Source organism: Quercus lobata, chromosome 1 (assembly GCF_001633185.2).
Source record: "Quercus lobata isolate SW786 chromosome 1, ValleyOak3.0 Primary Assembly, whole genome shotgun sequence".
NCBI lineage: Eukaryota > Viridiplantae > Streptophyta > Magnoliopsida > Fagales > Fagaceae > Quercus > Quercus lobata.
In genome coordinates this window covers 2157853-2185625 of record NC_044904.1, presented here as the reverse complement: position 1 = coordinate 2185625, position 27773 = coordinate 2157853, and the positions used below count along the sequence as shown (strand labels likewise).

The 27773-nt window shown below is 32.2% G+C and overlaps 2 protein-coding genes and 1 non-coding gene across 5 annotated transcripts; 1 reads left to right on the top strand and 2 right to left on the bottom strand.

Annotated features, from left to right (window-relative positions):
• Positions 1 to 4739: 4739 nt before the first annotated feature.
• Positions 4740 to 9669, top strand: LOC115974065 (golgin candidate 3-like). Of its 3 annotated transcripts, none has more exons than XM_031094295.1 (8): positions 4752 to 4808; positions 6601 to 6644; positions 7415 to 7630; positions 7757 to 7825; positions 7987 to 8189; positions 8350 to 8404; positions 8566 to 8730; positions 9256 to 9668. In XM_031094295.1, the coding sequence occupies exons 3-8, from the start codon at positions 7436 to 7438 to the stop codon at positions 9355 to 9357; spliced, it is 789 nt and encodes a 262-aa protein (XP_030950155.1). In that variant the 5' UTR covers positions 4752 to 4808; positions 6601 to 6644; positions 7415 to 7435; the 3' UTR covers positions 9358 to 9668. The 3 variants fall into 3 exon arrangements, with proteins under 3 accessions (XP_030950151.1, XP_030950155.1, XP_030950146.1); XM_031094286.1 differs by having other exon boundaries at positions 4753 to 4808; positions 6601 to 7235; positions 9256 to 9669; XM_031094291.1 differs by lacking the exon at positions 6601 to 6644 and having other exon boundaries at positions 4740 to 4808.
• Positions 9670 to 12582: 2913 nt separating this feature from the next.
• LOC115974045 (protein PIN-LIKES 2-like) lies at positions 12583 to 15121 on the bottom strand. Its single transcript, XM_031094273.1, has 2 exons — positions 14965 to 15121; positions 12583 to 14450 (listed from the first exon to the last, which is right to left on the bottom strand). Exon 2 carries the CDS (start codon positions 14418 to 14420, stop codon positions 13062 to 13064), a length of 1359 nt encoding a protein of 452 aa, XP_030950133.1. The 5' UTR covers positions 14421 to 14450; positions 14965 to 15121; the 3' UTR covers positions 12583 to 13061.
• An 8555-nt stretch (positions 15122 to 23676) lies between these two features.
• TRNAL-UAA lies at positions 23677 to 23759 on the bottom strand. The gene has a single exon. It is a non-coding gene; the product is annotated as a tRNA-Leu (tRNA).
• Between the last annotated feature and the right edge of the window lie 4014 nt (positions 23760 to 27773).

Here is a 27773-nt window from a genome sequence, read left to right as displayed (position 1 = left end):
CCCTCAGGTATCAATCTCAAGCTTTTAATCTTAGTTTTTCATAGCTCTCACATGCTCTGACTCTTACTCAATGTGTTTACAATCTATTTTTTTTTTTTTTATATAAGCTGTAATGTAATGTAATAATGTTGTGGGTTGTATTTAATAATTTTAATTTATGACCATCATGTTTTAGTTATTATCTACTACTGTTCTTAAATTGGGTATATGTTTATATAATGTGAAAAAATATGCTTAGCAATATATTAAAAATATAAATAAAAATATTTTTAATAATTTTTTGATCACCACACCCTTCCGCACTCGCATCCTATTTTTTCAAAAATTGCTGAGTCTCACACCCGAATCCTGAAACGCATCCATGCTTCATAGGTACTAGGGCTACTTGGCCGCCTAGTTGGTGGCATCTTAGGAGGAGGTTCGGCTGAATCAGCTACAACAGCGGCATCAGAAAAGCAAGTAATCGTTTTTTCTAAAGATTTGGCTGGTGGATATCTATAAAAATGCATTTTGCTTGCTCATGATCTTTTGGTGCTTTCCATTGTTGGTGGTTTTTTTTTTTTTTTTTTTTTTTCATTATTTTTTTTTTTTTTTGCATGTGATCATTTGGGCATGATCTTTACTCTAGGCCAGACTTGGGGCAGATATGATTTTGTTCAAGTTTCTCATATGGCCTGAAAAATACTTATCAACCAAAAAAAAAAAATGTATTATCAGTAGTTTTACTCTTTGGGCATGATCTCTACTCTTTACTCTAAAGCATATATTTTCTCTACCAGTCCCTTGCAACTCTGTGGGTCGATTTTCTTCTTAAGGAAACTGAAAGAGAGAGAAGGGTTTTGGAGGATGATGCTGGGAGATCTAAAGAAGATTCATATTGAAGAGGTTCAAATGCTGCAGTTGCTGATGCACTCAACACCCTACGTTCTCTTCATGCAAAAATGGAGGCCAAACAAATTGAACTGTCTTTGACACTACATTTTGGAGTTTCATAATGATAATAAACATGGATAAACAAATCAAACTTTCTAAGACGAAATTTTAGGGTCTCAAGCAAAGTTATATTGTCTCATTTCGATTTTGTTTACCGGTGCCAAAAGAATAATAATAATTACTCACTCCTACATAATATAATCTTAATAACATAAATGTGCGATTTAATTGATATAGTCATAACAAAATCCCAGTTACTATCTCTCATATATGTGTTTATAAATATAAGTATACATACTATTATTAAATGAAACCAAAATACATAATTTAATAACTTAATATTTAATAATTTAGTTCATGTAAGAGTAATTTAAAAATAAAGTAGACAAAAGTTTTGTAACTTAATTAGTTGACACTTTCTGGTATATCTATGACATCCAAAGTTCAAATTTTCTCTCCTCGTTGTAACTTAAATTTTATCAAAAATTGTTTTCCAATAAAGTACTATTGTACATGAAATTAATAACCAAAATTTATCACTACTGAAATATAGTAAAAAAGATTCTCAAAAAAAAATTTGTAGTAAATAATTTTTAATAAAATTTTTATTTGAATAAATTATATTAAATAAGTGTTGTATGGACCTGATTTGGCTCCCTAACCTAAAAGGAAAATGAGCTTGGGCCCAAAAAGCCCAAAACAAAGGATTTGTAGAGAGTGGGTTGGAAAACTGGGTTAAAGTGAGTTGGACAGCAAATACAATGGGCTCAAAAGATAAGAACAGGAAGATGGATTAATCTCCACTAAAGGAAGTCGTCCTCGACCAGGTTCGAGGAGATCAGTTCTTGTATATTTATCTTAAGTATGTTTACGAGTTTATCTCTTGATCGCTACAGTGTTTCTTTTTTTATTTTTCGGGTCCCCCTTTTACATGGAGGTTCTCCCACATTAAATAGCCCCCTTTAGACGATCTTGACCCTCCACTTATTGATTATCTAGGCCTCCACTTGAGTGATTGTCTCATCGGACACCCCTTTAGGCTCTCTGTGAGTTGAGGCAACCAAAGCAGCATTGTTTAAGGGTCTTCTACACATAAATGCGATCATAGAGTTAGTTATAAAGTATTTAATACGGTAGTAGCAGCTTTCTCCTAAATATTTCTTGGCTCTCCTTCCTCTGCACATTCGTAAGGCGTGTCTTTATCAGTAGAGCTTCCTAGAAAGTCTCCTTGGATGATGGGGCTCATTTTTTGACACCTTCTTCGATTAGCCAAGGAGATAACCCTCCTCAGACCAACTCTCCTAGCTTTCCCGGCCATACCTTGCTCATGAAGTTCTTGGCCTTGCTCTTTCTTTACTTTTCATCTATTCTTGGTCCACCATGCCTCCTCGGACTAGGCCGAAAGCCCAACATGCATTTGCGCCTGCGTCCCCAGAAGTGTCATCTTGGTTTCATTTTTGAGACATTGGAAATGGTGTGATTTGTAGTGCACTGGAATATTATAAACTTTTTAAAAGAGAGAATGGTACGCCAAACAACATTATTTTCTCGTAATTTGTCCCTGCAAGCTTCCTTATATATTGACACACACATAAGCGTGTGTTCTGGGAATTTTTTTTTTTTTTTTAATTTAGGGAAAGTGTGCTAGGACTTTATGGAATTGATTTTTTTTTTTTTTTTATATAAACTACAACATTTAATCTTGACAACATAATAAAATTCCAGACCAATACCCCCAACAAATTTATGTTTGTAAATATTAGTACACATAATTATTAAATGAAACCAAATGATAAACTTCTACAAAAAAAAAAAAATTTTAAATCTGATAAACTAAACCCACAGAATGAAGTCAATTTGGCAAGGCTACAGTGATGCGAGATTGATATATATGTAAGTATCTATACTATAATGTTTGGGTGTAAGCCAAAGGTTTCACATTTACTGAAACTATGCATTCAAATATAACAGTATAGATAACATGTAGATGACATGGTTGATTGATGAGGAAAATATCATAAAGGGAAATACAAATTCTATGGCCAATCTTCCTTCTAGTGTCAAATCCAACACGTTCAACATTGACAACTTTTAGAATACCACTAAAACCCATGTTACATTGGTGTTTGGGACTGGTTAGGATGTCAGGAACAAGTAAAAAAGCCTCATCACACATGCGAAACGCGAATGATGAGGCTAGTTTATATTAAACTAGTGTGTAACCCCGTGTATATGCACGGATACATTTAAAAATAGTCACAATTGCATATATATATATATATATATAATTTAGAATCTAATTAGATCTAGATTCTTCTATTTTTGCATTCAATAATTTACTTGCCACAAAAATTAAAAAATAAGATGGAACACATGCGCAAAATTGAACTCCAATTAAAATTCAATTTAGAATCTAATTGAATTTAGACTCTTTAATTTTTGCACTTAATAATTCACTTGAAACACAAATTTAAAAATTAGATGAGACACGTTGCGCAAAATTAGACTTCAGTTTAAAATTTAATTGGATTTTCTCTTAGTTTTGGCTATTAATATATATATATATATATATATATATACATGACATATAAACTTGAATTGCCTTTAGTTATACAAAAAAATGCTCATTAATATAAAATCATTTAAAAATTATATTTTTCTATAATTTACTTATATTGGATTGCTCATTTTTTACACTAAATTAACTCATTTGACACAAAAATTTAAAAACTTAGATTAGATGGAACACATGGCACAAAATTAAACTCTAATTGAAATCTAATTTTTACATTGAATTAACTCACTTGACACAAATATTTAAAAACTTAGATTAGATGGGACACATGACATAAAATTAGTCTCTGATTAAATTTCAAATTGAAATATAATTAGATTTTCTCTCAGTTTTACCTATTATATATTTATATATATATAGAGATTGGATGGCTCAACACAATTACTCTTTAAAAAAATGTATAGTCATTGAGCCATCCAATTTAATATAAACTAGTCTCGTCATAACTTTTAGTACAAAAATTACAATTTTGTCACAATTATCTTATGTGGTAAAATGTAATTGGTTAAATATTTCTTTCAAATGAATCTTTTTTTCTTTTACCACGTGAACAATTGTGACCAGAATTGTTGTAGTTTGTTATGTGCTCCCAGAATTTTTCTTTTTAAAATGTATTCAGGTAAACTTAAGGTGATTATCTTTTGTTTTTGTTTTTTAGAAACATTGTCTTTTTATTCTATTGGCTAATTATGGGCTTATTAAGTTTTTTTTTTTTTATATGACTTATTATCAAAAAACGTGATGTGGTTTATTTTTATTCAAATCAACGTGGCACTAGCTTCGTTAAAAAAAAAAAAATGAGAAATGATATGGTGGCTAACCTAGAAACCAAAACGTGGCACTGTCATTTTTATATGTCACCTACGCCATTCTCTTTTCATATTTCCAATTTACCTTCTCTGGTTTCTCGATTCTCAAAAAAAAAAAAAAAAAAAAAAAAAAAAAGGCCTTCCTGTTTCTTCCTCAGTTTCAACTCTGTCTCTTTTTCTGCAGACATAGGTGTAATCTACCTCAAAATGTTAGCTTCTGATTTTGTTTTCCTTGAGTCCAAATTTGAAAAAGCCCTTATATATATATGCTTCAAAAAAAAAAAAAAAAAAAAAAAGCGGAGCCATGGCCACCCAAGGCCAAAATGTGCCTCTGTACCAGGTAAAGGGCGAGGCAAAAAGTGGATTTCAACAAAAAGCTAGAAGCAGAAAAAGGTCTGTGTAAAACATTACGATTGGGTTACTGTGCCTCTGTACCAGGTAAAGGGCGAGGCAAAAAGTGGATTTCAACAAAAAGCTAGAAGCAGAAAAAGGTCTGTGTAAAACATTACGATTGGGTTACTAATCTTGTTATGATGATTATGCATTTTTAGGATTGCATTGATTTTGTTTTATAGGCATAGAAATCGTCAATTTACTCTCTGGTTCTTTTTGTCCTTTTGACTTTTAGGTATATTGTGATTCATCCATGTCTCATAACTATCAAATATCATTATTTGTGTATATTTTGTAAAACACGAGAAGTATATATAATAATGCTATGTTTCAATTGTTCATTAATAATTAATTTCAAATTTATCACGTTTTATATATATATATATATATATATATATATATATATAACCTAGACTTCTTAAACTCTTATCATTTTCCACGTCATATAATATTTAAATAAAATTATTTTTATTTAGTCTAAACTTAATAATGAAACTCTATCTTTCTGACAAGTTTAATTTCAACTCAAATTCGTTTCAAAAAAAAAAAAAAATTTTCAACTCAAATTCTAACAAGTCCAATCTAAATTCAAATTCAAACATTGATAATTTATCTCCAAATTTATGAGGTTAATCAAGAACACTATAAAGGCAAAGCAAACCCCAATATATATTTTTTAAAAACAGAGTTGAGGTATGAGTTCTTTTTATGTTATTTTCTTTTTCTCTATTTGTTTATATATATATTATGGTTTTTCCTGTATTTTTTAAATTGTAATTTTCATACATGAACCTCCAAACTCTCTTTATCCTTTTTTACAAAATAAAAAAAGTTTGCAATAATTAAAATTATTCTTTTGAATATAACCCATTTTTCTCTTATATTTCTCTATTGTTTAGTCATATATATATATATATATATATATTTTTGTTTCAATAATTTCTAAACAGAGAATCATTTGATTCTTTAATATTTTTTAGTCATTTAGAAGTTTTAATATCTGAATTTTTGAGTTTTATTTGCAATATCTAAAACTATTCGACAAATATTTTGTAAACCATTGCACGTTTAAATAATGACTTTTTCATCAAATTGTAACATAAATTGAAGTCATACAAAAGCAAATCATGCAATGATGGACTTTCTTAAATTTTTTATAAAATTATTTTAATCTAAGCTTTACTTTAATCAGGCGTGAAGAGGCCTTTGTAATTGACTTCTTCTTCTTCTTTTTTTAATCTTTTAGAGTGGCTTGTTTATATATACTTAATGTGTACTTGAGTCTCACCCTTTTTTATCAATGAATTTATTCTGAAAAAAAAAAAAAAAAAAAAAAAAAAAGTCTGCTTCCACCTTGTTAAAAAGATCACATTATTTGTTTCTTAGTTTAAAATAAGAAAAGAAAAAGACCCATTTATTATTATTATTTTTAATAATGAATGAACTTGAGGACATATGCTATGTGTGCTGTCTGAAGATTTAGAAATCATTATGATGCAGGCATAGGAAGACGCTAGTCACGCTACAATTTTTTTTTTTTTTTTTTTTTCATATTTTAAGTTTTTATTTATTGAGTTGTGATTAGGATGAAATTTCATGTGCTTAGATAGAATTTAGTTTTGTATTTGGATTAGTTTGGATTTGTATTTGAGTTCAGCTAGGATTACTTGTTATCTTTATCTATTTCTTTCCCGGAAGCTCTAGAAAGCTCTTAATAATATTCACAAATTCATTTCAAATTTCATTTTTGTTTGGTGGTGATCCCAAAAAACCCTTAGATGGAGCTGTTCTAGGCTGTCTTGCATCACATTCAACAATTTGTTGTTTTGAGATGTCTGATATTTACTTTTTCTATCCTTGAGAAAAAAAAATAAATAAAAATCTTTGCAGGAGGATCTCAAATCACTACACAGACAAAGTGACTGTGAAATCAGGTTATGATTTTCTTGATATTACGGCTTTTGACTTTGTTTTTGTTTGGTTTTCATTTATAAGGCTATAGGTTCTTGTTTAGAAAGAAAAATTATGTACACTACTTTGCCTAAAGTTTGGTGAGAGAGAGATGGATGAGGAGGAGAGGGGGAGGCGGTCAGTACTAATTTTTAATAGCATCTGATTAGTATAAGTCCCTAGTGACAACCTATTGGTTACTATTTTCTGGAAAAGAAATGTATCAGTCTTTTTATAATAAAAAAATTCAGGGTGGGTTTATTTATTTAGTTTTTGGCTTGCTCTTAAAATTGCAAGACACGTGTGAAAGCCTGTTAGGTAATTCTGTTAGCTTTTCATGCTTTGATTTCCTATTTAACAACCGAGTAGGTATTTCTTTCTTTCATTAAGTAATTATCAAGAATATAAAATTCCCTCCTAAAATTCCCTCCTCTCCTTTGGCAACCATCATGATGACTGATCACTTCTTGCTTGAAATCTCCAACAAATTAAAGGAAATAACCCTCTCTTTAGAGGAAAGAATGCAGCAAATGCAGCAAGAATCTTCCGCCATAGCTACAGTAGCTAGTCAAAACGTATCGTTTTCTTGATCTTTCTATGTTTTTTTTTTTTTTTTTTTTGGGTTAATTATTGGATTTACAGTGCATTGTTGCTATGTTGCATTTACATTTATAGATAGTAAGATTTCTGTTTTCTAGATGGATTTGGCATCTGAATTTATCTAGTTTAAAACTTTCCACCTTCATCAATATAGGAATTTGAAGTCTCTGAAAAAATGGACGAGGATAATGAAATCTTTAAACTACAAAAACATTGTCAATATTTGGAAGAGTATTTGCAGCAGGAAATTTCAAAACAAGATTCGTCCAAGAACATTGAAATTCTGAATGACTTAATTCGTGAAAAATCTGCTGAGATTTTAAATCTACAAAAAGCTTTGGGTGGCTGCACTGCTGAAATTGATATACAGGTAAACAAAGGAATACTTTTTTTTCCTTTTTGCTGTTTTGTGTGTGTGTGTGTGTTTTGGGGGGATTGTAACCAATAGAAACCCACATGACATGTTAGGTCATTCACTTTGATTACTGATGTATAGGAGAGACAATTCAAAGGACAGTTGGCACGGGCAAAAGAAGAAGCAGCTAAACTTTCAAAGCTTTTGGGAGTAAGGATTTCCTTCTTTCTTATGATTTTGTTTCTTGAAGTCATTTTTATATACACATTTTTAAAGCTAGCTGGTGTGCACTTTCTATTAGGAGTGAATGTCTGCTTCACAAAATTTTTATGTACTTATGGAAGAAATTTCTTTTGATTTGTCATCTCCAGGATGCAAATCAACAGGCAGAAGTATCAAAGCGAGAAAAGGAAGAAATATTGGCAAAGTTTTCCCAAGCTGAAAAGATGCTAGAAGAATGGAAAAACAGAGTACATAAGCTTGAGGAAGACAATGCAAAAGTACAGCGTTGTCTTGAGAATAGTATAGCAACTCTTAATCGGTTGTCAATGGATTTCAAAAATCATGTTGACAGGTTAGTAGGTTTAATTTTGAATTAAACTATTGCTTTTAGACATTGGTTATCCGTTATCATTTTATTATTGTATATGAATACGTTGTCTTCCCCACTACATTGCCTCGTGTGAGGTGGGAGACTGTAAACACATAATAATATGACTGGTAAATGTTGGCAGGCGCCTTGTGATCAAATTACTAGTGACCTACTTCCAAAGAAATCACAGCAACGAGGTACGTTTTTTCATATTAAGATTATAGTTCCTTCAGGATGCACACTGGGAATGGAATCTCTGTTCCCATGTTTTACATGTGTAAAATTGAGACAGTTTTGATGCGTAATCCACTGCCCTACATTTCTTCTACTTAGAATTTTTTATTTTTCATTTGGGCAGGTTCTGGATCTTATGGTTCGCATTCTGCAATTCTCTGATGAAGAAAAGCAAAGAATTGGTGCTGCTCAACAAGGTGTTGTTCGTGGAGTACTAGGGCTACCTGGCCGCCTAGGTGGTGGCATCCTGGGAGGAAGTTTGGCTGAATCAGCGGCATTGGAAAACCAGGTAATCGTTTTTTTCTAAAGATTTGGCTGGTGGATGTCTATAAAAATGCATTTTGCTTGCTCAGGATCTTTTGGTGCTTTCCATTGTTGGTGGGTTTTTTTTTTTTGCATGTGGTCATTTGGGCATGATCTTTACTCTAGGCTAGATTGGGGGCAGATATGATTTTGTTCATGTTTCTCATATGGCCTGAAAAATACTTATCAACAAAATACGCTGACATGAAACATGCCCAGTTCTGAAACTGAGGCTGATCAAATTGTTCCAATGTTTATATTGCCATCTTGATGGCAATGAGTAGCTTGACTGGGCACTTTCTTCTCATATAATCATGAGATATGGATGAGGTTGTAGGTTCAAGATCCATTGGGTGCATATAACTTATCAATAATAATAATAACAAAATGCTGCCATTCTGGCATGTACTGTAAGCATTAACATTCTAGCCAGATATCAAGTATGCATATGTGAATTCTGTCTACTAAGCAAGGGATATAGTTAGTCTAAAGCGTATATTATCTCTACCAGTCCCTTGCAGCTCTGTGGGTCGATTTTCTTCTGAAGGAAACTGAAAGAGAGCGTAGGGATTTGGAAGATGATGCTGGGAGACCTAAAAAAGATTCACATTGAAGAAATTCAAATGCTGCAGTTGCTGATGCACCCAACACCCTGCGTTCTCTTCATGTAAAAAGGGGGGCTAAACAATTTGAACTGTCTTTTCACACTACATTTTGGAGTTTCATAACGATAATAAACACGGATAAATCTTATATTGTCTCATTTCGATTTTGTTTACCGGAACCAAAAATTGTGGGTGCTATGCAGTCTTGAGTGTGGTGCTATTTCACGATCGTTGTGGTGTGTGGTACTATCTCATGATCGTTGTCATGTGTGTATGGAAGTCTCGGATATAAAAGTTGTCAAGGACTATTCGTGTCACTTCTTACAAATTGGGCATCTACAAATATTACCACCCATAGACAAATGTCCTTGTAGTAAAATAAATGCTAAAATACAAAAGAATAATAATAATAATAATTACTCACTATTACATAATATAATCTTAGAGTAATGTTATCGTTACAAACTATTAATATATTTAATTTTTTATTGATTTTTACCTAGACCTACCATAGATATTGTTTTTTCATTACCAATAATCATTTATCACATTAACAATTTATAAATTTTTTTGTAAAAATGTTTATATCTTTAGCATTATTCATAATCTTAGTGTGATTTAATTCATATAGTCATAACAAAATTCCAAATTACTATCTCTCATGTATGTGTTTTTAAATATAAGTATACATACTATTATTAAATGAAAGTAAAATACATAATTTAATATTTAATAATTTAGTTCATGTAAGAGTTTTATAAATAAAGCAAACAAAAGCCTTGTAACTTAATTAGTTGACACTTTTTTATATATCTATGACATCCAGAATTCAAATCTTCTCTTCTTGATATAACTATTGAATTTTATCAAAAATTGTTTTCCAATAAAGTACTATAGTACATGAAATTAATAACCAACTGAGAATTTATCACTACTAAAATATAGTAAAATAGACTCTCAAAAAAAAATGTAGTAAATAATTTTTAATGAAAACTTTATTTGAATAAATTATATTAAATAAGTGTCATCTTGGTTTCTTTGTTGAGAAGTTGGAAATGGTGTGACTTGTAGTGCACTGGAATATTATAAAGAGAAAATGGTACGCCAAACAACGTTATTTTCTCGTAATTTGTCCCTGCAAGCTTCCTTATATAGTTATATCTTGCCACACACACACACGTCTGTATGCTAGGATTTTTTTTTTTTTAATTAAATTTAGGGAAGTGTGCTAGGAGTTGACGGAATTGATTGAAAGTGAGGGGAGAAGTACAACATTAATCTTGATAACATAATTATGCAATTAAATTCATATAGATATAATAAAATTCCAGACCAACATCCCCAATGTTTGTAAATATTAGTACACATAATTATTAAAGGAAACCAAATGATAAACTTCTAAATTTTTTTAAAAAAAATCTGATAAACTAAACCCACAGAATGAAGTCAATTTGTTTCTCAAAAAAAAAAGTCAATTTGGCAAGGCTACAGTGATGCGAGATTGATATATATGCTAGTATCTATGCTATAATGTATGGGTGTAAACCAAAGGTTTCACATTTACTAAAACTATGCATTCAAATATAACAGTATAGATAACATGTAGATGACATGGCTGATTGATGAGAAGAATATCATAGAGGGAAATACAAATTATATGGCCAATCTTCCATCTGGTGTCGAATCGAACACATTCAACATTGACAACTTTTAGAATACCATTAAAACCTATGTTACATTGGTGTTTGGGACTAGTTAGAATGTCTCATTTTGGTGTCGAATCGAACATGTTCAACATTGACAACTATTAAAATACCACTAAAACCCATGTTACATCGGTGTTTGGGACTAGGTAGGATGTCAGGAACAAGTATGTGTTTTGGAGTCATATAACTCCTTTACTCCCAATTTGAGAGCAAAGCAAAATTATTCCATGCACTCATTGTACTACATTTTTCATTTTACAGAATATCTTCTCTTTATTCTCCTTATACAAGAGATTATATAGAATATATTCTTTTTATTCTCCTTATACAAGTGGTATTCGTCTAACAAACTTTGTCTCAACTCTCAATGACTCCAAAAAGTACAAGAAAGAAAAAAAAAATGGCACAAAGCATAAGGAGAGGGTATCTTATGAGATTGACTACGACAATGAAGGTAGTACATAAACCTCATAACTATGAAAGGATATCTTATGAGATGGTCTTATGAGACTGCCCTTTCACAATATGTAATACCTACACGTGTAAAACCCACACATACTATTAGAGAGGTTTTATGAGACCATCTCAAAAAGATACTTTTTCCATATCTATTTTCTAGTTTCCACATTACTATGAGATTTTTGTTGATAATCTCAAAATTTTGGACAACAAATTAATAAGTTAGTAGTGATATGTCCATGATACCAACAACAGATCTACAACAAAAATTATTTTCCAACAAATGCAAACTGATAAAATTAGGTGGTGAACCTATCAATCTCAACCAGCACCCTAACTTATATTGTCAATGCAAACAATTCCAGAGTTCTGAAGGTAAGACGAATATGCATGATTTCCAAGGTCAAATGAAAAGGCCTAAAATGGGATCTAAGTAGGTTAGCATGTTTCAATCCTAAACAAGCAGTCCATTACATCATTTTTCAAATGGCTTTTAATGCACATTTCTGCCTGTCTGCTAAATTTTCAAGTCTTAATCACAAAATCAGTTTAAAGAACCAAAATCAATCATGTATGAAGAACCAAAATCAATCATATCTCTGATTTCAGTAACTGTGATCTGAGTACATGGAATCAGCCACCGGGTTGTACAATCCAGTAACTTGGGAGTTTCAGCGTTCATGGTCCATGGAGCCACTATTTACTCCTTTTGGCTCAATTAATATCTGGTACTACCAAAAAAATTCCAAAAAACCTAAAGACATATATTAAGCAGAAAAGAAATTATGCTTTAGATCCACTTCCCATTTAACTTTTACTGTACTTCCCCTTTTCACTATTTTAACAGACTGATCACTAGGATTCAGTTAGACAATGGCAACTAATTGAAAATTTGGCATTGTTATGTGGAGATTTTTTCCTTATCTAAATTCTGAATGAAATGAAATACTATTCAATAAGAAATATAAATTAAAAATAAAAATAAAATAAAAACAAACAAACAAACAGAAAAACAAACATATAATTCTAAAAATGATCTAATACAAACAATTTGGGTAATGGGTCAACTTTCAATAAATGCTGTATTCATTCATTTATTTAATTGGAAAACCATCAGTACAAGATGGATTTATAACACAAAACACGACAAGCATGGTTTTGAAATTTCAGTATCAAATGAAGAGAAAGAAAAAGGGGAGGGCGGGTCTAAGCCTTTCATTTTCAGGTGAAAACAAGGCATTGACATAATTTAACAAACATTTCTGAGCTATACACAATTTCTAGTCAAAATAAGATGACTAAATTGGGTGCTACATAGCTTTTACAGACAAGAACCTACTCAAGTTTCATAAAGGAACCATCAATTTACAGGGGAGAAGCATCATTCACTTCCATCACCAGTACCCACCAGAGAACATAGAGCAGCAACTAAGCAAGTAAACCTTACTTAAACAAATATGCTGTAATGAACAGAGAGACTGCAGTAATCCGATGGCATTTAACCAATAGACTGAGGGCCTTTACGACAGAAAAATATGATGCAAACCTCAAACATATGAGATTATTTTGAAGTAGATAACAATATACAAGGAAAGGGAGAACAGGGCAAACACATGCTGCCAGAATAGCAGTGCTGAAGCTTCACTAACTGCATATCCCCTCAAGCTGGCAATCGCTCCCAGTAAAATTGCACTTGGTGTTGTGTATTGCAACAAAAGCACAAATCTGTACATTGCATCACCGTGGACCAAAAAATTAAGCTTATCAGACAAAGCAACAATACCAATTCCAAGAAGAGGAAGCACCAAGAGCCTTGCCACACTTATACCAATTGTAGTTCGAAGACCAAGTTTTGAATCAATTGGCCCCTCAGCAAGCATACCCCCAAGAACAAGCATCACAGAAGGCACCATTGCACCGGCTAAAATCTCTAAACTGTCAGTGACAAAAGATAGTGGAGCATCATATCCAAAGAAAAAAGCCTTGATCTGAGGCACCATCCCAACAATGATAGCTAAAAGAGAAGCAAAAGTTGGGGGTTGAAGTATGTGCCGTATTGGAGTTTGTACAGCAACAGTTCTGATCCTCTTGACAACTTTAGGCTCAGCCAAACACCTAATGGACCTGGGACTGTTCGGAGCTCCTTCTCCTGTAACCTCAAGGTCAGGAACAGACGACTGAGATACACTTGATATGCTTTGGAAAATTCTAGCAATAAAGGGTTGCTTTGAATGCTCAGTTTCTTTATCTTCCATACCCGGCCATTCAGCTTCAACAAGGAGAGGCCTACTGGCATCATTGACTGCTTGTTCCTCAATCTCAATCTCAGCCCCTTCTTCAACAATCTCATAGTACTCCAGTGGAGGCTCCATCATGTGATACACAAGGGTATAAACAAGAATCACAGAAACCCATGACGAAAAAGAGACATAAGCCACCCCTCTTGAATGACAATGGGGCCCAAATGGATTATCTTTAGTATGACAGACAGATCCAACAAGTGCAAGAGGGATATTTCCAGTATTACCAAATGCAGTCATGATAATGGTAAATCTTTTAAACTGTGGAGGTGGGCGGCAAATTAGCACAACTATGCACCCAAGGAGGCAACCAATAGCGGTACTGATTACAACATTAATTGGAATAAACCACCAATCAGCAAAGTTCTCAACTGTAATGCTTTCACCCAGTTCAGTAAATATTAGGCAGGGCAAGAAGAGAGCAAAAACGAGCTTGCTGAGAAGCTTAAATGTCGCTTTTGGGATTATTTTGGTTTTGGGGTGTGCAAGACCCAGACCTATAACCGTAAGGGAAAGAAGTTTCATCAAAGGGATTATTGCACTTAGTATATCTTCACCACTGGTCTTCATATTGTTTTGATAGAGCTCAATTAAGTATCGCGACATTTTTCCTTCTTAAAAAATAAAAAATTCTCTCTGCAATGAATCAAACAAAAAATACAAATACAAAAATTCAGATCAAATTCAATAGTAGTTCTGGTTCCTATAACACCAACAACATAATATCTAAAACCACACCAAAAAATTGGCACTGCCACAACATGAATTCAGCATATTATCCATAAAATTATCATAATCAATCACAATACAAGAGTCTCACAAACCTAATGAACTAAATCTCAAATTTAAATTGGACAGATTATCAAGAAACGCAAAAAGATCCATAAAAACACCAACTTTAACAAGATTACCACAAAGGCACAAACCACATCCTATAAATCAAAGAAATACAACATGGGGTTTTCACAAACCGCGTCCAAAATTAACGAAAAACACAACATGTGGTTTTCTAAACACCAAAAGACGAAGCGGGTATCTATAATTTTACAAGAAAATCAACCAGAACAATGCTTTTATCAAACATTCAACAATAACATCCAAACTAATTTGCAATTTAAAAAAAAAAAAATTGTAAAAGAAGAAAACTTACGTATCACAAAAAAGAGTGGAGAGAGATTCTGGGACAGAGGTTTTGAGTTGAAGAGAAAACACATACGAGGATTCCTTAACAACTTTGGATTAACTGATTCTTAAAAGAGCTGTCATTGGTGAATGGCTAATTAAATAAAATTGGCCCATTTAACCATTATGATTTGGTACGGATATGTATTATTCTGTTTCTATGACTAATGATTGCTCCGCTATAACGAGCAAACGCTACTACGACACCGTATTGTCCATGCTTCCCCCAAAAAAAAAAAAAAAAAGGAAGAAATCTTAAACACGGCCATGCAATACACTTAAACGCAGATTAATTATAAAAAAAATAAATCTTTTCTTGTAAGAAAAAATGTTAATAATTCGTGAGTCACATGAAATTTTAATGAATTAATATGTACATATTGAGTCACTTGGCCTAAGAATGTTATGTTATGTATAGGGAAGTGGTTTTTGAGCTAAAGTAACATTGGGTTTAGAATGAAAATAAGCCCAATACTGACTGACCCATTCTGATGACTGACCTCTTTGAAAGAGTTGGATCTTGGACCATGGTCTAGGACTGGATACTATTCTCATTGGGAATGCTATAAGGGATCTAACGATGAGACACTTATCGGGCCACCAAGGAAGATGTACTTGTCAAGCCACTGAGGAGGAATTTTGGGAAATGCAGAATTGTTCGAGGAAATTTACTGAAACTTCGTGATAAAGCGACAGACACCACTGCATTAATGTGGCTCACATGCTTGGCACAATTGCATTTATGAATGACTAATTTGAATAGTGTAAAGATTCCAAAAAGTCTTAATTCGTCATGAAAGTAGAGAAGTAAGAGTCTAATGGGACAAAAAGCCCTCTAGTTGTGCAAGGATAGCACATCCCTGAGTAGGGCAAATACAAGGGAGAATAAGGGCAAAGAGAAAGACACACATAAAGTAACCCAAAAAATTCATAAAGAGAATTGTAGAGAAATAACATAATCTTAGAGCCCTTTTTAGAGCTTGTTATTGAGAAAAGAGTGTATTGTTTCCTTGTTTATGAATAATATAGTCACCTTTGCAAAGTTTTATGTAAAGCTTTGTTCTTATTCAAATCTTCCATTATGAATTATTAGTAGCCCTATATTATAAATTAATTGTGCTCTTAGGAGGATAGTTCATCATTTTTTACTCGCACATTATGTAATTTGTAGATTTCATTATATTAAAACACAAAATTGTGATATTTGATCAAAATAAATTTTATAATTTTTGTAATAGAATTTAGTTGGAGTAGAATTCTAAATTTCTTGAAAGATAATAAATAATTGTTGGAATTTTAACTAGCGTAAGCTATCCTAACAATTAATATAAGCCATTTAATACTTTGGTAATAAAGATTCATCTAAAATATAAACTATTTTTATAATACTTCAAAAAAAAAAAAATCTATCTTTATAATAAAAATAGCGCAACCGCTTGTCTCCACTCAACACAACAAATAACGGCTTTTAGGATCTATTTAAATAGGTGGGAGAGAATTTGAATTCATATTCTATCTATAGGTGAAACGGCTAATTCTAATGAGCTATATGGCTCTTGAAAATACCAACTGTATAAGTTGTTATTTGTCATATTAAACATAGAATCATAAGATTGTCACAATAAAATCAATCGTAATTTTGACATTTTATTTGCTTTGTTATGTTAGTGATAAAATGCTTTAACTGCAGTGCCTAAATCTGTTGTCAAGATGAGGCTTGCCTTCATTGATTTGAAAAATAAAGTGGTCCTTCATAACTCATAACTCACAAGATGAGTTTTTGGTTCAGATGATGATAGTTTCCACTTATGCTATAAAATTCTTCGAGAGCAATAGCCCACAATATATTAGTACTGCCTTCGGTTTGAGATTTGTCAAATTTTAGAAAGCCCAATACAAGGCCCAAAATAACTTCCCTGAGCCTATGATCTTTTCTAGTAATTCGTCTAGCCCAGTTTCTACACAGCCCAATTTAACGTGCTTTGTGGTTGTTTAATCCTTCCAAATATGAGATCAAAATAATGTTTGGTGTAAAAATAGAAAACATGTGCAGCTATGTTCGTTTAAATAGATAGGTGGGCTATATTTATTTTTTGGAAATTCATTTTTATCCTCAATAGGTGAAATGTTTTGCTTGAAACAATCAATTTCAATACTCACCAAAAGAGAGGTTCAATGATTAGATGAAAATTTAGCAAGATGTAAGATTGTTGGAAAATTAATTCTCAACTTTGTTTCTATATCTATGTCTATACTCTATATAAAAAAAGATAGTTGAGTTGCTTGTATTTGGCAAAATGACACTAAAAAGCTTAAAACGGTAGAGGCTCAACAGATTGGTAAAATTACATTGTTGCTCTTAAAGATATATGTGAGTTGAAATAAACTTTGGAGCTTGGAGCCCTTTTTGGTGTTTCCCTCTACAATTTTCTGCTGACATATTTGGTTGAAATTACTTTGTTGCTCCTAGCTTCATTTGTTAGCTAAAGAAAAAGTGGAGGTTTTTTATTTTTTATTGTCTACTTTATAGTGTTACCAAACATTCAATTTTATAGTACTACTAGTCGCTAACCCGTGCGATGCACGGGATAGTTAAACAAAATTTATACACATTCACTTTTATTGGTACAATCATTTGAAAATAATTCTAACTAATACCTAAATGTAAGAGATACATTGACTTACTATTTAAAGTAGCATTCTGAAGAATTTACACATATTGTGCAACTGAGCCTTAATTTCTCATCAACGGTTAGAAATATAAACTGCAAATATATAAATAAAGACCATGACTTGAGAAGGACGCATTAAACTTCAAATTAGAGTAGTAATGTTACTTTCTCAATCTTTGCTTAGTTGTAATAATAATATAGAGGAAATTCAAAACATGGAAAGAAAATAAAAATTACAACAATTAATTCCATTATCTTTCATGCTATACTTTGTAATTGTACAGAATTAAGTCAACCCAATTTAAGTAGTTGTAATAAAATTGGTTTCTACTATTCTCTATTCTATAGAGATATGAACATATTGGATTTCTCAAACAATTACCGGTATTGCAATAAAATGATTTATTATTGAGAATAAGAAACAAAGAAAATCTCTCTATAGTTTAAGAAACACAATATACTAAAATTAAAGAGAGAAAATTTTCGAAGGACAAAATATTATAGATAATTTTAAAGAATTTTGGTTTAATTCCTGAACACTGTAACTCCATAAAATTCATACTAATAATAATATTTTATGATAGCGTAGTTAGAATTTTGGTTTAATTCTTGAACACTGAATTGGAAATTGATTACATGAGTATTCAATGGTGAACAAAAATGAAGTTAAAATTTGAGCATTGTAACAACTTCTTCACACAGTATTCTATGGGTAGCAACGAATTTAATTTGATTGTGTTACAATATAATCCAAACTACACAGTATTCTACGGGTAGCAACGAATTTAATTTGTTTGTGTTACTATATAATCTAAACTTATTAATATATCAGGACTTTGAATTAACTCAATAAAACTATCAAAGCCTTTCCACTACAAGAACATGTGAAGATTCTGTTAATTTGAGCAAACTTAAACCCCTCCATCCACTTAAATTTTAGAAACAGATTATACACTTAAAATGATTAGTAATTTATAGCACTTACCCCCCACTATTAGTATACAGACACCAAGTGCGGTCATCATAACCCTTTGAAAAAACCTTCCCCAATTGGACCCTATCAAAAAAAAAAAAAAAAAAAACACCCAATTAACAAAATTGATCCAAAAGGGTCTAAAAAGCACACAAAATCAATTCAAAAAACAAAAATATGAGACAAAGTAATTACTTTCCGCTGCCACTGAAATCATCTTCTGTATTGCTGTTCCAAATTGCAACACTTATCTCTCTAAGGCTTTCAATTAACAAAAACACAAACTTCTCTTGGAATACCGGAGTATTATGACCATCTATACACACACACACACACAAAAAACAAAATCAACATAACTCACTATAACTCTATAGAAGCCTCAAAAATATAAAGAGAAATTAAAGGAGTTGAATTTGATATTTAAGTTTGGAGAGAGAGAGTTTGCAGAAACCGTGGCTTTATATTTCTTAACTTGAGAGAGGGATAAGGTTGCTAGGGTTTTGAGGAGTTATAATGTTTTTATTTTTATTTTTATTTTTTTAAATATTGTGTTGACGTGGAAAATTATGGTGCCAGCAAAGGTTTCGGTTTTATATATATATATAGATTAGTGTATTAATCAACCTCATAGTAAAAGAAAAGGCTAAAAGAACTATTAAGAGACTACTTTGTCCATCAAGTAATCAACCCAAGTGGCATTGTAGCTCATGAACAAAAGTCATTGTTGCATTTCATGGCTGCATACTTGCTAATAATGGAAATTATCTGTATAAAACTTGAAAAAGGTCAAATGATAATATGGAAAACATTCCATAAATAACTTATTGATGACAGGTATAGAGAGGGGACTAATGTAAGTCATCAATGGAATTTGCGACAGCATCTTATTGCAAATGGAATATAGCTCTACATTAAAACTAAAAGTAAAAGTTCAATCATTCTTTTTCTCTAAAACGTTATTAAAAACTATAAGTAATTTACATCAGTTTCAAATAAAAACCACTTGAAGAATCAACTACTTTAAATCATTATCTGAAAGAGAAGCGACATAAAAACTTAAATAAGTCTCAAAGATGAAGTTCTTCGAACATATTTCAGCACCAATTTCCAAGTTCAGCTCTATGTATGGCAACCAATTACTCACCCCGGTTGAAAGCACAATGTTTGGAAGAATCTTCCAAGTATCTTAGTCACAATTTTCATCCACCTCCCTAGATCACTAAACTATATATCTACTAATCTACATACCCTAACTTCAAATATTGAATACAAAGAAAGAGCCAAAATTTCTCAAACAGATTTGTGTAGCGTATATAATCTTAATTTGTTCTACTGCCTTTTATTCACGAAAATAATATAGAAGAAATAGAAAGAAAAAAAAATTGTTAAAAATGAATGCTTCATATCTTCCACCATACCTGTACTTACACATACTAATAGTTATTTTTGAAAACTTGTAAAACAAATGAATGTACATGTCTAGATTCAACTGCAGAACCTGAAATACCAAAGCAAACCTCTATAGATAGTGTAGCACAAGATGTAGCATCAATATTATCCTAGCAATCTAATTATCTATCTGATCCATTGGTTGTAGTGGTGGGCCATTGAATTTGTGAACATCTATAGAGTCCTTACTAATCTCTTAATAAATTTAAAATCTGATTGGATTCGTCATGATTTCAACCATTTTGCTGCATTACTTTTTCTAAGTGTAAAATGTGTCAAACCTTGTAATGCATGGCTTATATTGCCACTATAACATTATATTTTAAAATGAATATGATTTGCATTTAATTTGTTAATATTGGACTAAATTGATCTCTTAGTTGCTTAACTATATATTATATCTGATTACAACTAACCTAATGAATATTTATATTTGCTAAATTATATGTTATAATCTGATTACAACCTCCTTATTTTAGTTGAACTGAAAATAGTCAAAACACTAAAATTCTACAAATTTAAAGTATATGCAACCCAAAAAATTAGAAAGCAAGCAATCAACACCAATCCAATCAAATATGGTGATCAAAAGTTCTATTCAAGCATTTCTTTGAACACTTTCAGGGGAGTTGAGAAACCAAAGGGAAAAAAAGAGTTTCTTAGAATTGAGAAACCAATTAATATAATAAAAAAGAAATCTGTACTGGAAAAAAGAAAAGAAGTTACACAAACAGTGTGCAAAAATACTAAATAGACTTCTTTATGTTATTGTCTTAAACATTAACAAAGAAATTTTATCTTCACTCATCCTATGCTTATCCACTTAAAGCTTTTTCTTTTTCTTTTTCTTTTTTTTTCCCTCTTGGTAGCAAATCTAAGTCATGGATGTGTACGGGATAGAACAATATAGTACCACTTTAAAAGGCTTAGACACAGAAACTTACCCCAAGAGGATGAACTTCTGATGGAATCATTGATTTCATAACTTCTACTTCTAAAAACCTTTCTCATGGACATGCAAGGCCCCATATTTTTGGGTTTTACATGTTGCCAAAAAAATAAACATTCTTAAGGAATATTATAGAAACAAATCATTTTGATATTTTGCAATTCAGAATCACTTGGAAGTGATTGTTTCTTACATTAAATTCAAAAATCATAAAATTATACATAGACAAATTGGATATTGTACTTCCATAAGGATAGACTTAATCAGGAAATTAGAAATCTCAAGCAAGAAGTTCATGGACTTAATTGGCAAAACAGATCTCTCAACTTGGAGTTGCAACAATTGAGGCAACTGGTGTCCTAAGTACCAGAATTAGCAGAGAACATTAGAGGTTTATCTTATAGACCCCATATATGCTTGTTTTACTATGACGGTCACCTTTTTAGCACACATTCGTTAGTTTTGTTTTTGCTATGCATATGTAACCAATTTGCACCCAAAAATCTGGGTTAATGGTCAATTTCTTTTAGTCATCATCTCCTAAAGCCCATGCTAATCAAATAGCCTGTAGCTAAGCAAACTGACTATTAGGCTAATTTCACCTCATGTATTGACAGCCACAGATATCCTACACTAATTCAAGCAATTCTAAAATAAAGCTCATACAAGTCTTAAAAGGAAGAAACCCAATATTAAGTAAATCAATTTCAAGTAATATGACCTTCATTTCCTTCATCCTATCCTCTATACAAACAGAGCTTTCCATTCCATTCTATTAAAGGCTTAATTTTGGTGGCACTGAATTTCAGCCTTTGTATATTGTTTTATGTTGATTTGTTTTTCATGTCAGCTGTAGAGTGTTTGGTGGCTATATATGCTATTTTACATTTGATGGAAAATGTTCATAAAAATTGTGCAATCAGTCTTTCTGCATTAATAATTTTCATTGAATCAATGATTCCATATTTTTGGGTTTTACATGTTGCCAAAAAAATATCAATTAGTCAACAAATTACTTCAAATGAGATTCAGGAAGCATGAAGTAATCTATCAAAAAAAAAAATCTTACGATGACATAGAAGCATTAACTTGATTTTTTTTCACTTTGCTGCAAAATATCACAAATAGTATGTACACATACACACAAACAGAACATAAATATACATACAGATCAAACGGACTCAAAAGCAAAATCAACTCAACAGATCAAATGAGTAGTGAAGACCAAACCGTTCATCGAAAAAAATCCAACAAAAAAAAATGATCAAATCAGAATCAAGCAGTTCAGTAACGAAACAAAATTTACAAAACCCTAATTAAATTTCTAGTCCCTTGAAAATCCATAGAGATTTTACTCAAATCAACAAATAGTTTTACAGATTCGAACACACACACACACACAAAAAGTTGAAGTACTCAGTATTAATCGATTGCTAATTAATCGAATCGAACCCTAGGTTTGATAAAGAAAAAAAAAAATCAACTTTATGCGATTTTGATCGAAAATCTCAAAAAATAAAATCACAAATAGTATGTACACATACACACAAACAGAACATAAATATACATACAGATCAAACGGACTCAAAAGCAAAATCAACTCAACAGATCAAATGAGTAGTGAAGACCAAACCGTTCATCGAAAAAAATCCAACAAAAAAAATGATCAAATCAGAATCAAGCAGTTCAGTAACGAAACAAAATTTACAAAACCCTAGTTAAATTTCTAGTCCCTTGAAAATCCATAGAGATTTTACTCAAATCAACAAATAGTTTTACAGATTCGAACACACACACACACAAAAAGTTGAAGTACTCAGTATTAATCGATTGCTAATTAATCGAATCGAACCCTAGGTTTGATAAAGAAAAAAAAAATCAACTTTATGCGATTTTGATCGAAAATCTCAAAAAATTAGAAATAGAAGAAGAAGAAGAAGAAAACGAACCCTAATTTTCTGAAACAAAGTTCTAATTCAACCATCTGATGCAATCTGTATATTTTTTAATGAAAAAATGCAGAAAATTTCAGATCCAATGTGAAATCATATAGATTACCTGAAAATACGCCGAAATCGGCGAAGAGCGAGCAAAGCAAGCTGAGATAAAGCTTTAAACTGAGCGAATGAGCGAATGGGGATGGCTTGTAAGGGAGAGGTTTGAGGAATAAAGAGAGAAAGGGGAAACGGCAGAACCTAAGACAAAGCGGAGAGAGAGAGAGAGAGCTCAAAAGTTAGGGTTTCGGGTTTTAACTTTTAAGAATGCGTATAGGTTAGAGAGAGTGAATGAGTGAGTCGCATAAAAGATTGAAAAAAATAAAAATAAAAATATTTTTTTTTTAAAAAGCAAAATTTTAAAAATAGAAAAAATAAATAATTAAATGCTGATGTGGAAAATTGTGGGAGCTTCAAAAGCTTCGGTTTTATATATATATATAGATTAGTGTATTATTTTTTTTTTATCGTTCTAACCTTAATTGTAATATTTTTTCAAGTTAACACGTGCTCTTGCACGTGCTTCAAAACTAGTAGTTTTCAAACTCACAAGCTCCAATTATTTGACAAAATTCAATCAAAAAAAATTATTTGACAAAAACCATAAATAAAAGCTCCCATAGACAAAAGCTAAATTCCATTGTGCTGGCTATGGGGTTCGAACCCATGCGCACTTATGTGCAGAAGATCTTAAGTCTTCCCCCTTAACCTCTCGGGCAAACCAGCCATTGTTGACTCCTAGCGTCCTCTTTTTTAACTTTTGTTATAGTTTTAATTTCATTATTATCAATTTCTCGATTTACAATCATCAACTTCCCTGGGGCAAACCAGCTACTGAGATGAAAAAATAAACCATGAACTTGCCCACAAGAAAAAGAAAAAAAAGAGTAAAATCCAGTCATTCTTTTAAATTTGGATGAATGATCATTTTTATTCATAACGTTTAATGCCTGTTATTTTATTTAATAACTCTTAACATTCTTGTGAAATGAATCCTTCATTTTATTGTCTTTTATAAAACTTGACACTATTTATGTATGTAATACGATGTTGTTTTACTGGATTTAATGATAATTTAATAGACAGTCACTAGAAGAAATGACCAAATTGACATAGAAATAAAGTTTCAAGGCTAAATTGATAAGGTTCAAAACTAGTTCTTGTTATCAATTTAGCTCTTAACTTTTAGTAACATTCCAATCAAATTGGTCATACCATCCATTGACTTTTATAAAACTAGCACTATTTACAAATGTAACACAACATTGTTTTATTGGATTTAACAATGTAATGACAATTAATAGAGGTAATGAATAATTTGAAAAAAAAAATATTAAAATTTAAGAACTAAGATGATAAAAATTTAATGCTCTATTTTGTTAAGAGGATGAAAAAAAATGGGAGTATAAAGAAATAGAAAAGTGAAAAGATAAAAATTAAATTAACATTATACTTTTATTGTAATTTGAAACAATGGATAATGTGAGTATTTTCGTAATCTTCAGTGCATAGTCATTTTCTCTCCCATTTGGAATGAATAAAATGGTAAATCCAAGTGAAATATTCACCCATCTTCTTTCCTTTCCCTTTCACCACAACCAAACAATGAAACATCTATACATCATAATCTTCTCTTCTCTCCCTCTTCCTTCTCCCCTTCTCCATTAATCCCTTTCTCACCCCAACCAAACATTACATAAACTTTATACATGAAAATATCACTTCAACAAACATAAAAGTAATTAAATGGTATAATTTGAATTTTGGTAGAAAAAAAAAACAAAAAACAAAACAAAACGAGTAATAAGCCCTTTTTTATAAAACATGTAATAAGTTTAGAGTTACCATTTTTGTTCACAAAAATTGTTTATTATAATAAAGTAATAAGTTATAAATGATATACAATAACGTGGTGTTGATGATGAATTTATATAAAAATTAATAATAACTTGAGAAATTAATAATTATAAAATCAATAATAACTGCTCTAACATTTGTGAAATCCTCTGCAGAAAATAATTGTGTTAGCATTATTGCTAGGAACAAAGACATTTTTGGTCAACAAAACAAAACTGGACAAAAGAAAAAGCCTGAGAATGACGAATGAGAGTATCCAAAAATAAGTGAAAATGACAAGAAAAAAACAAAAGATAGTACTTTGGTCATAGTGCTTGGGTTAAGATTCCCTGATTGTATTTTTTAGTGAATAAAAATCTCCCTGATTCTTAGAGTGAGCGTGGCAGAAACGAGAGTCATCCAAAACATCAATAACTCCATGGAACGAGCTTCCCCAATCTGCCAAAAGTACTATCTTTTCGCAGAACTTCAACTAAATTCTTATATAAGAATCTCGTAAAATGGTTGGAAAGGAACTACGCCCAACTTGGTTAGGATAGAAATCCAACCTTTTATTACATAGGACTTCTTATATCTTTCTCTTTTTTATTTATCTTAATGAATTTTGAAAATCTTATCGTTGAATTTATGTTCTTTATATTCTTAACATGTATATTAAATTTCGTTGAAATTGAAAGTAATTTACTATTTTATCAATAAATTTATTTTTTGTACACAATTTTAGATCATAAAAACTTGAAAATTTAACATTTATTTAATAACATAGCAATTGATCTCTAATTTGATTTTTTTTTTTAAATTTTATAAATATATAGGATATAATAAGAATATGCAATTCAACTATTACATTTTCAAAATTTATTTAATATAAAGATATATGAGAAGTTTATAAATTTTTCTCCAAATTAGTTTGGAAAGATATTTGATTCATGTCAATCATGAGTAGCTAGAGCCCAAAAGCCATGGGAAAATGGTTGGGAAAAGAAACTAGGCCATCTGCTTGGTTGGGTTGGGAACCAAATAAGCTTCAAAAAACTCTCTTTTTAGCAGTGTCATTCAAGAGCACATGGTACGTCCTTGTCGTGCATACTTCAGAGCATTGCTGGTTCAGGTTGATTTTATTATTTCGGTCTAAATTGGAAGTTACAAATTGATTCTACTTTTTGGATAACCAAATGATGGTACTTTATTTTTTTGATGAATAAATTATGGTACTTTATAATATTGATTGGGTAGTACACTAGTACTAGTGTGGGGTCTAAATGATTTATGGGCCAGGTCTATCTACTCGGGGAGAATCCAAAGGCCCAAGCCGAGGAGGGCTATGGCCCAAACTCGACAAGATAGCCTTTGGATACCGCCGAGGGCAGTTCAGTCCTCGACAGACCCAAAGTACCCCCAGAAAGAAGGGTAAAAACGGTATAGGACTGAAACTTGGAAGAAAGATCTAAAATATCCAGGGAAAGCTGCTGTTACTGCCATTTAATGCTCTGAACCTGACAGAGCCGCATTCTTTGACTTTTACAACCATCCCCAACGACTTTGGGTATGGACTGACGGGACAAGTATCAGCCTTGGAAAGGTTGACCCTATACGTGGATGAAGGATAGTGAACGCAGGCGAGTATAAAAGGAAAGATAAGGAACCTAGAGAAGAGGTTGGGAAAAATGGCCAAAAACCAGAACCTCCCAGCTCACCTCCAGGAGAAAGACTCCAAGGGTGAAGGAAAACTTAAACTTGTACGAACACCATGAAAAACCCACTGCCTGTCGATCAAGGCCTAGCCTTCCAAACCCACGCTCTACAAATGATATTGTTAGGGCCTTTTCACGGGCGAACCCGACACCGTTACGGTCCGCCACGAATCGTGTCCTTACAATTGGCGCCGTCTGTGGGAAAGGCTTGTGTGTTGGTATAGGATGTGGGTCGATAGAGTTTCTTCGTTATTTCTAACCGTTGGTTATAGAGTTTTAGTATAAAGTTCTGCTAGGGGCTACGTTTCTTGACTAGGGGCTTGGCTGAGGAGCTAACTCCCTTAAAGCCAAGGTCCCCCGTAAAGAGCAAACTAGGCACTTGATAGCGTCAATCATATGGATAAACTCTAGGGGCTTGGCTAAGGAGCTAACTCCCCTAAAGCCAAGATCCCACACAAAGAGAAAACTAGGTTTTGGACAGAACCAGGGCATTGCATGGTCCACGGACTCAAGCCTATGGGGAAACCAACTATTTGGATGAGGAAAACTAGGTTTTGGACAGAACCAAGGCATTGCATGGTCCACGGACTCAAGCCTATGGGGAAACCAACTACTTGGATGAGGAAAACTAGGCTTTGGACCTCGGACTCAAGCCTTATGGGGAAACCAACTACCTGGATGAGAAAACTATTTTGGACAGAACCAGGGCATTGCATGGTCCTCGGACTCAAGCCTATGGGGAAACCAACTACCTGGATGAGGAAAACTAGGTTTTGGACAGAACCAGGGCATTGCATAGTCCTCGGACTCAAGCCTATGGGGAAACCAACTACCTGGATGAGGAAAACTAGGTTTTGGACAGAACCAGGGCATTGCATAGTCCTCGGACTCAAGCCTATGGGGAAACCAACTACCTGGATGAGGAAAACTAGGTTTTGGACAGAACCACGGCATTGCATAGTCCTCGGACTCAAGCCTATGGGGAAACCAACTACTTGGATGAGGAAAACTAGGTTTTGGACAGAACCAAGGCATTGCATAGTCCTCGGACTCAAGCCTATGGGGAAACCAACTACTTGGATGAGGAAAACTAGGTTTTGGACAGAACCAGGGCATTGCATAGTCCTCGGACTCAAGCCTATGGGGAAACCAACTACCTGGATGAGGAAAACTAGGTTTTGGACAGAAC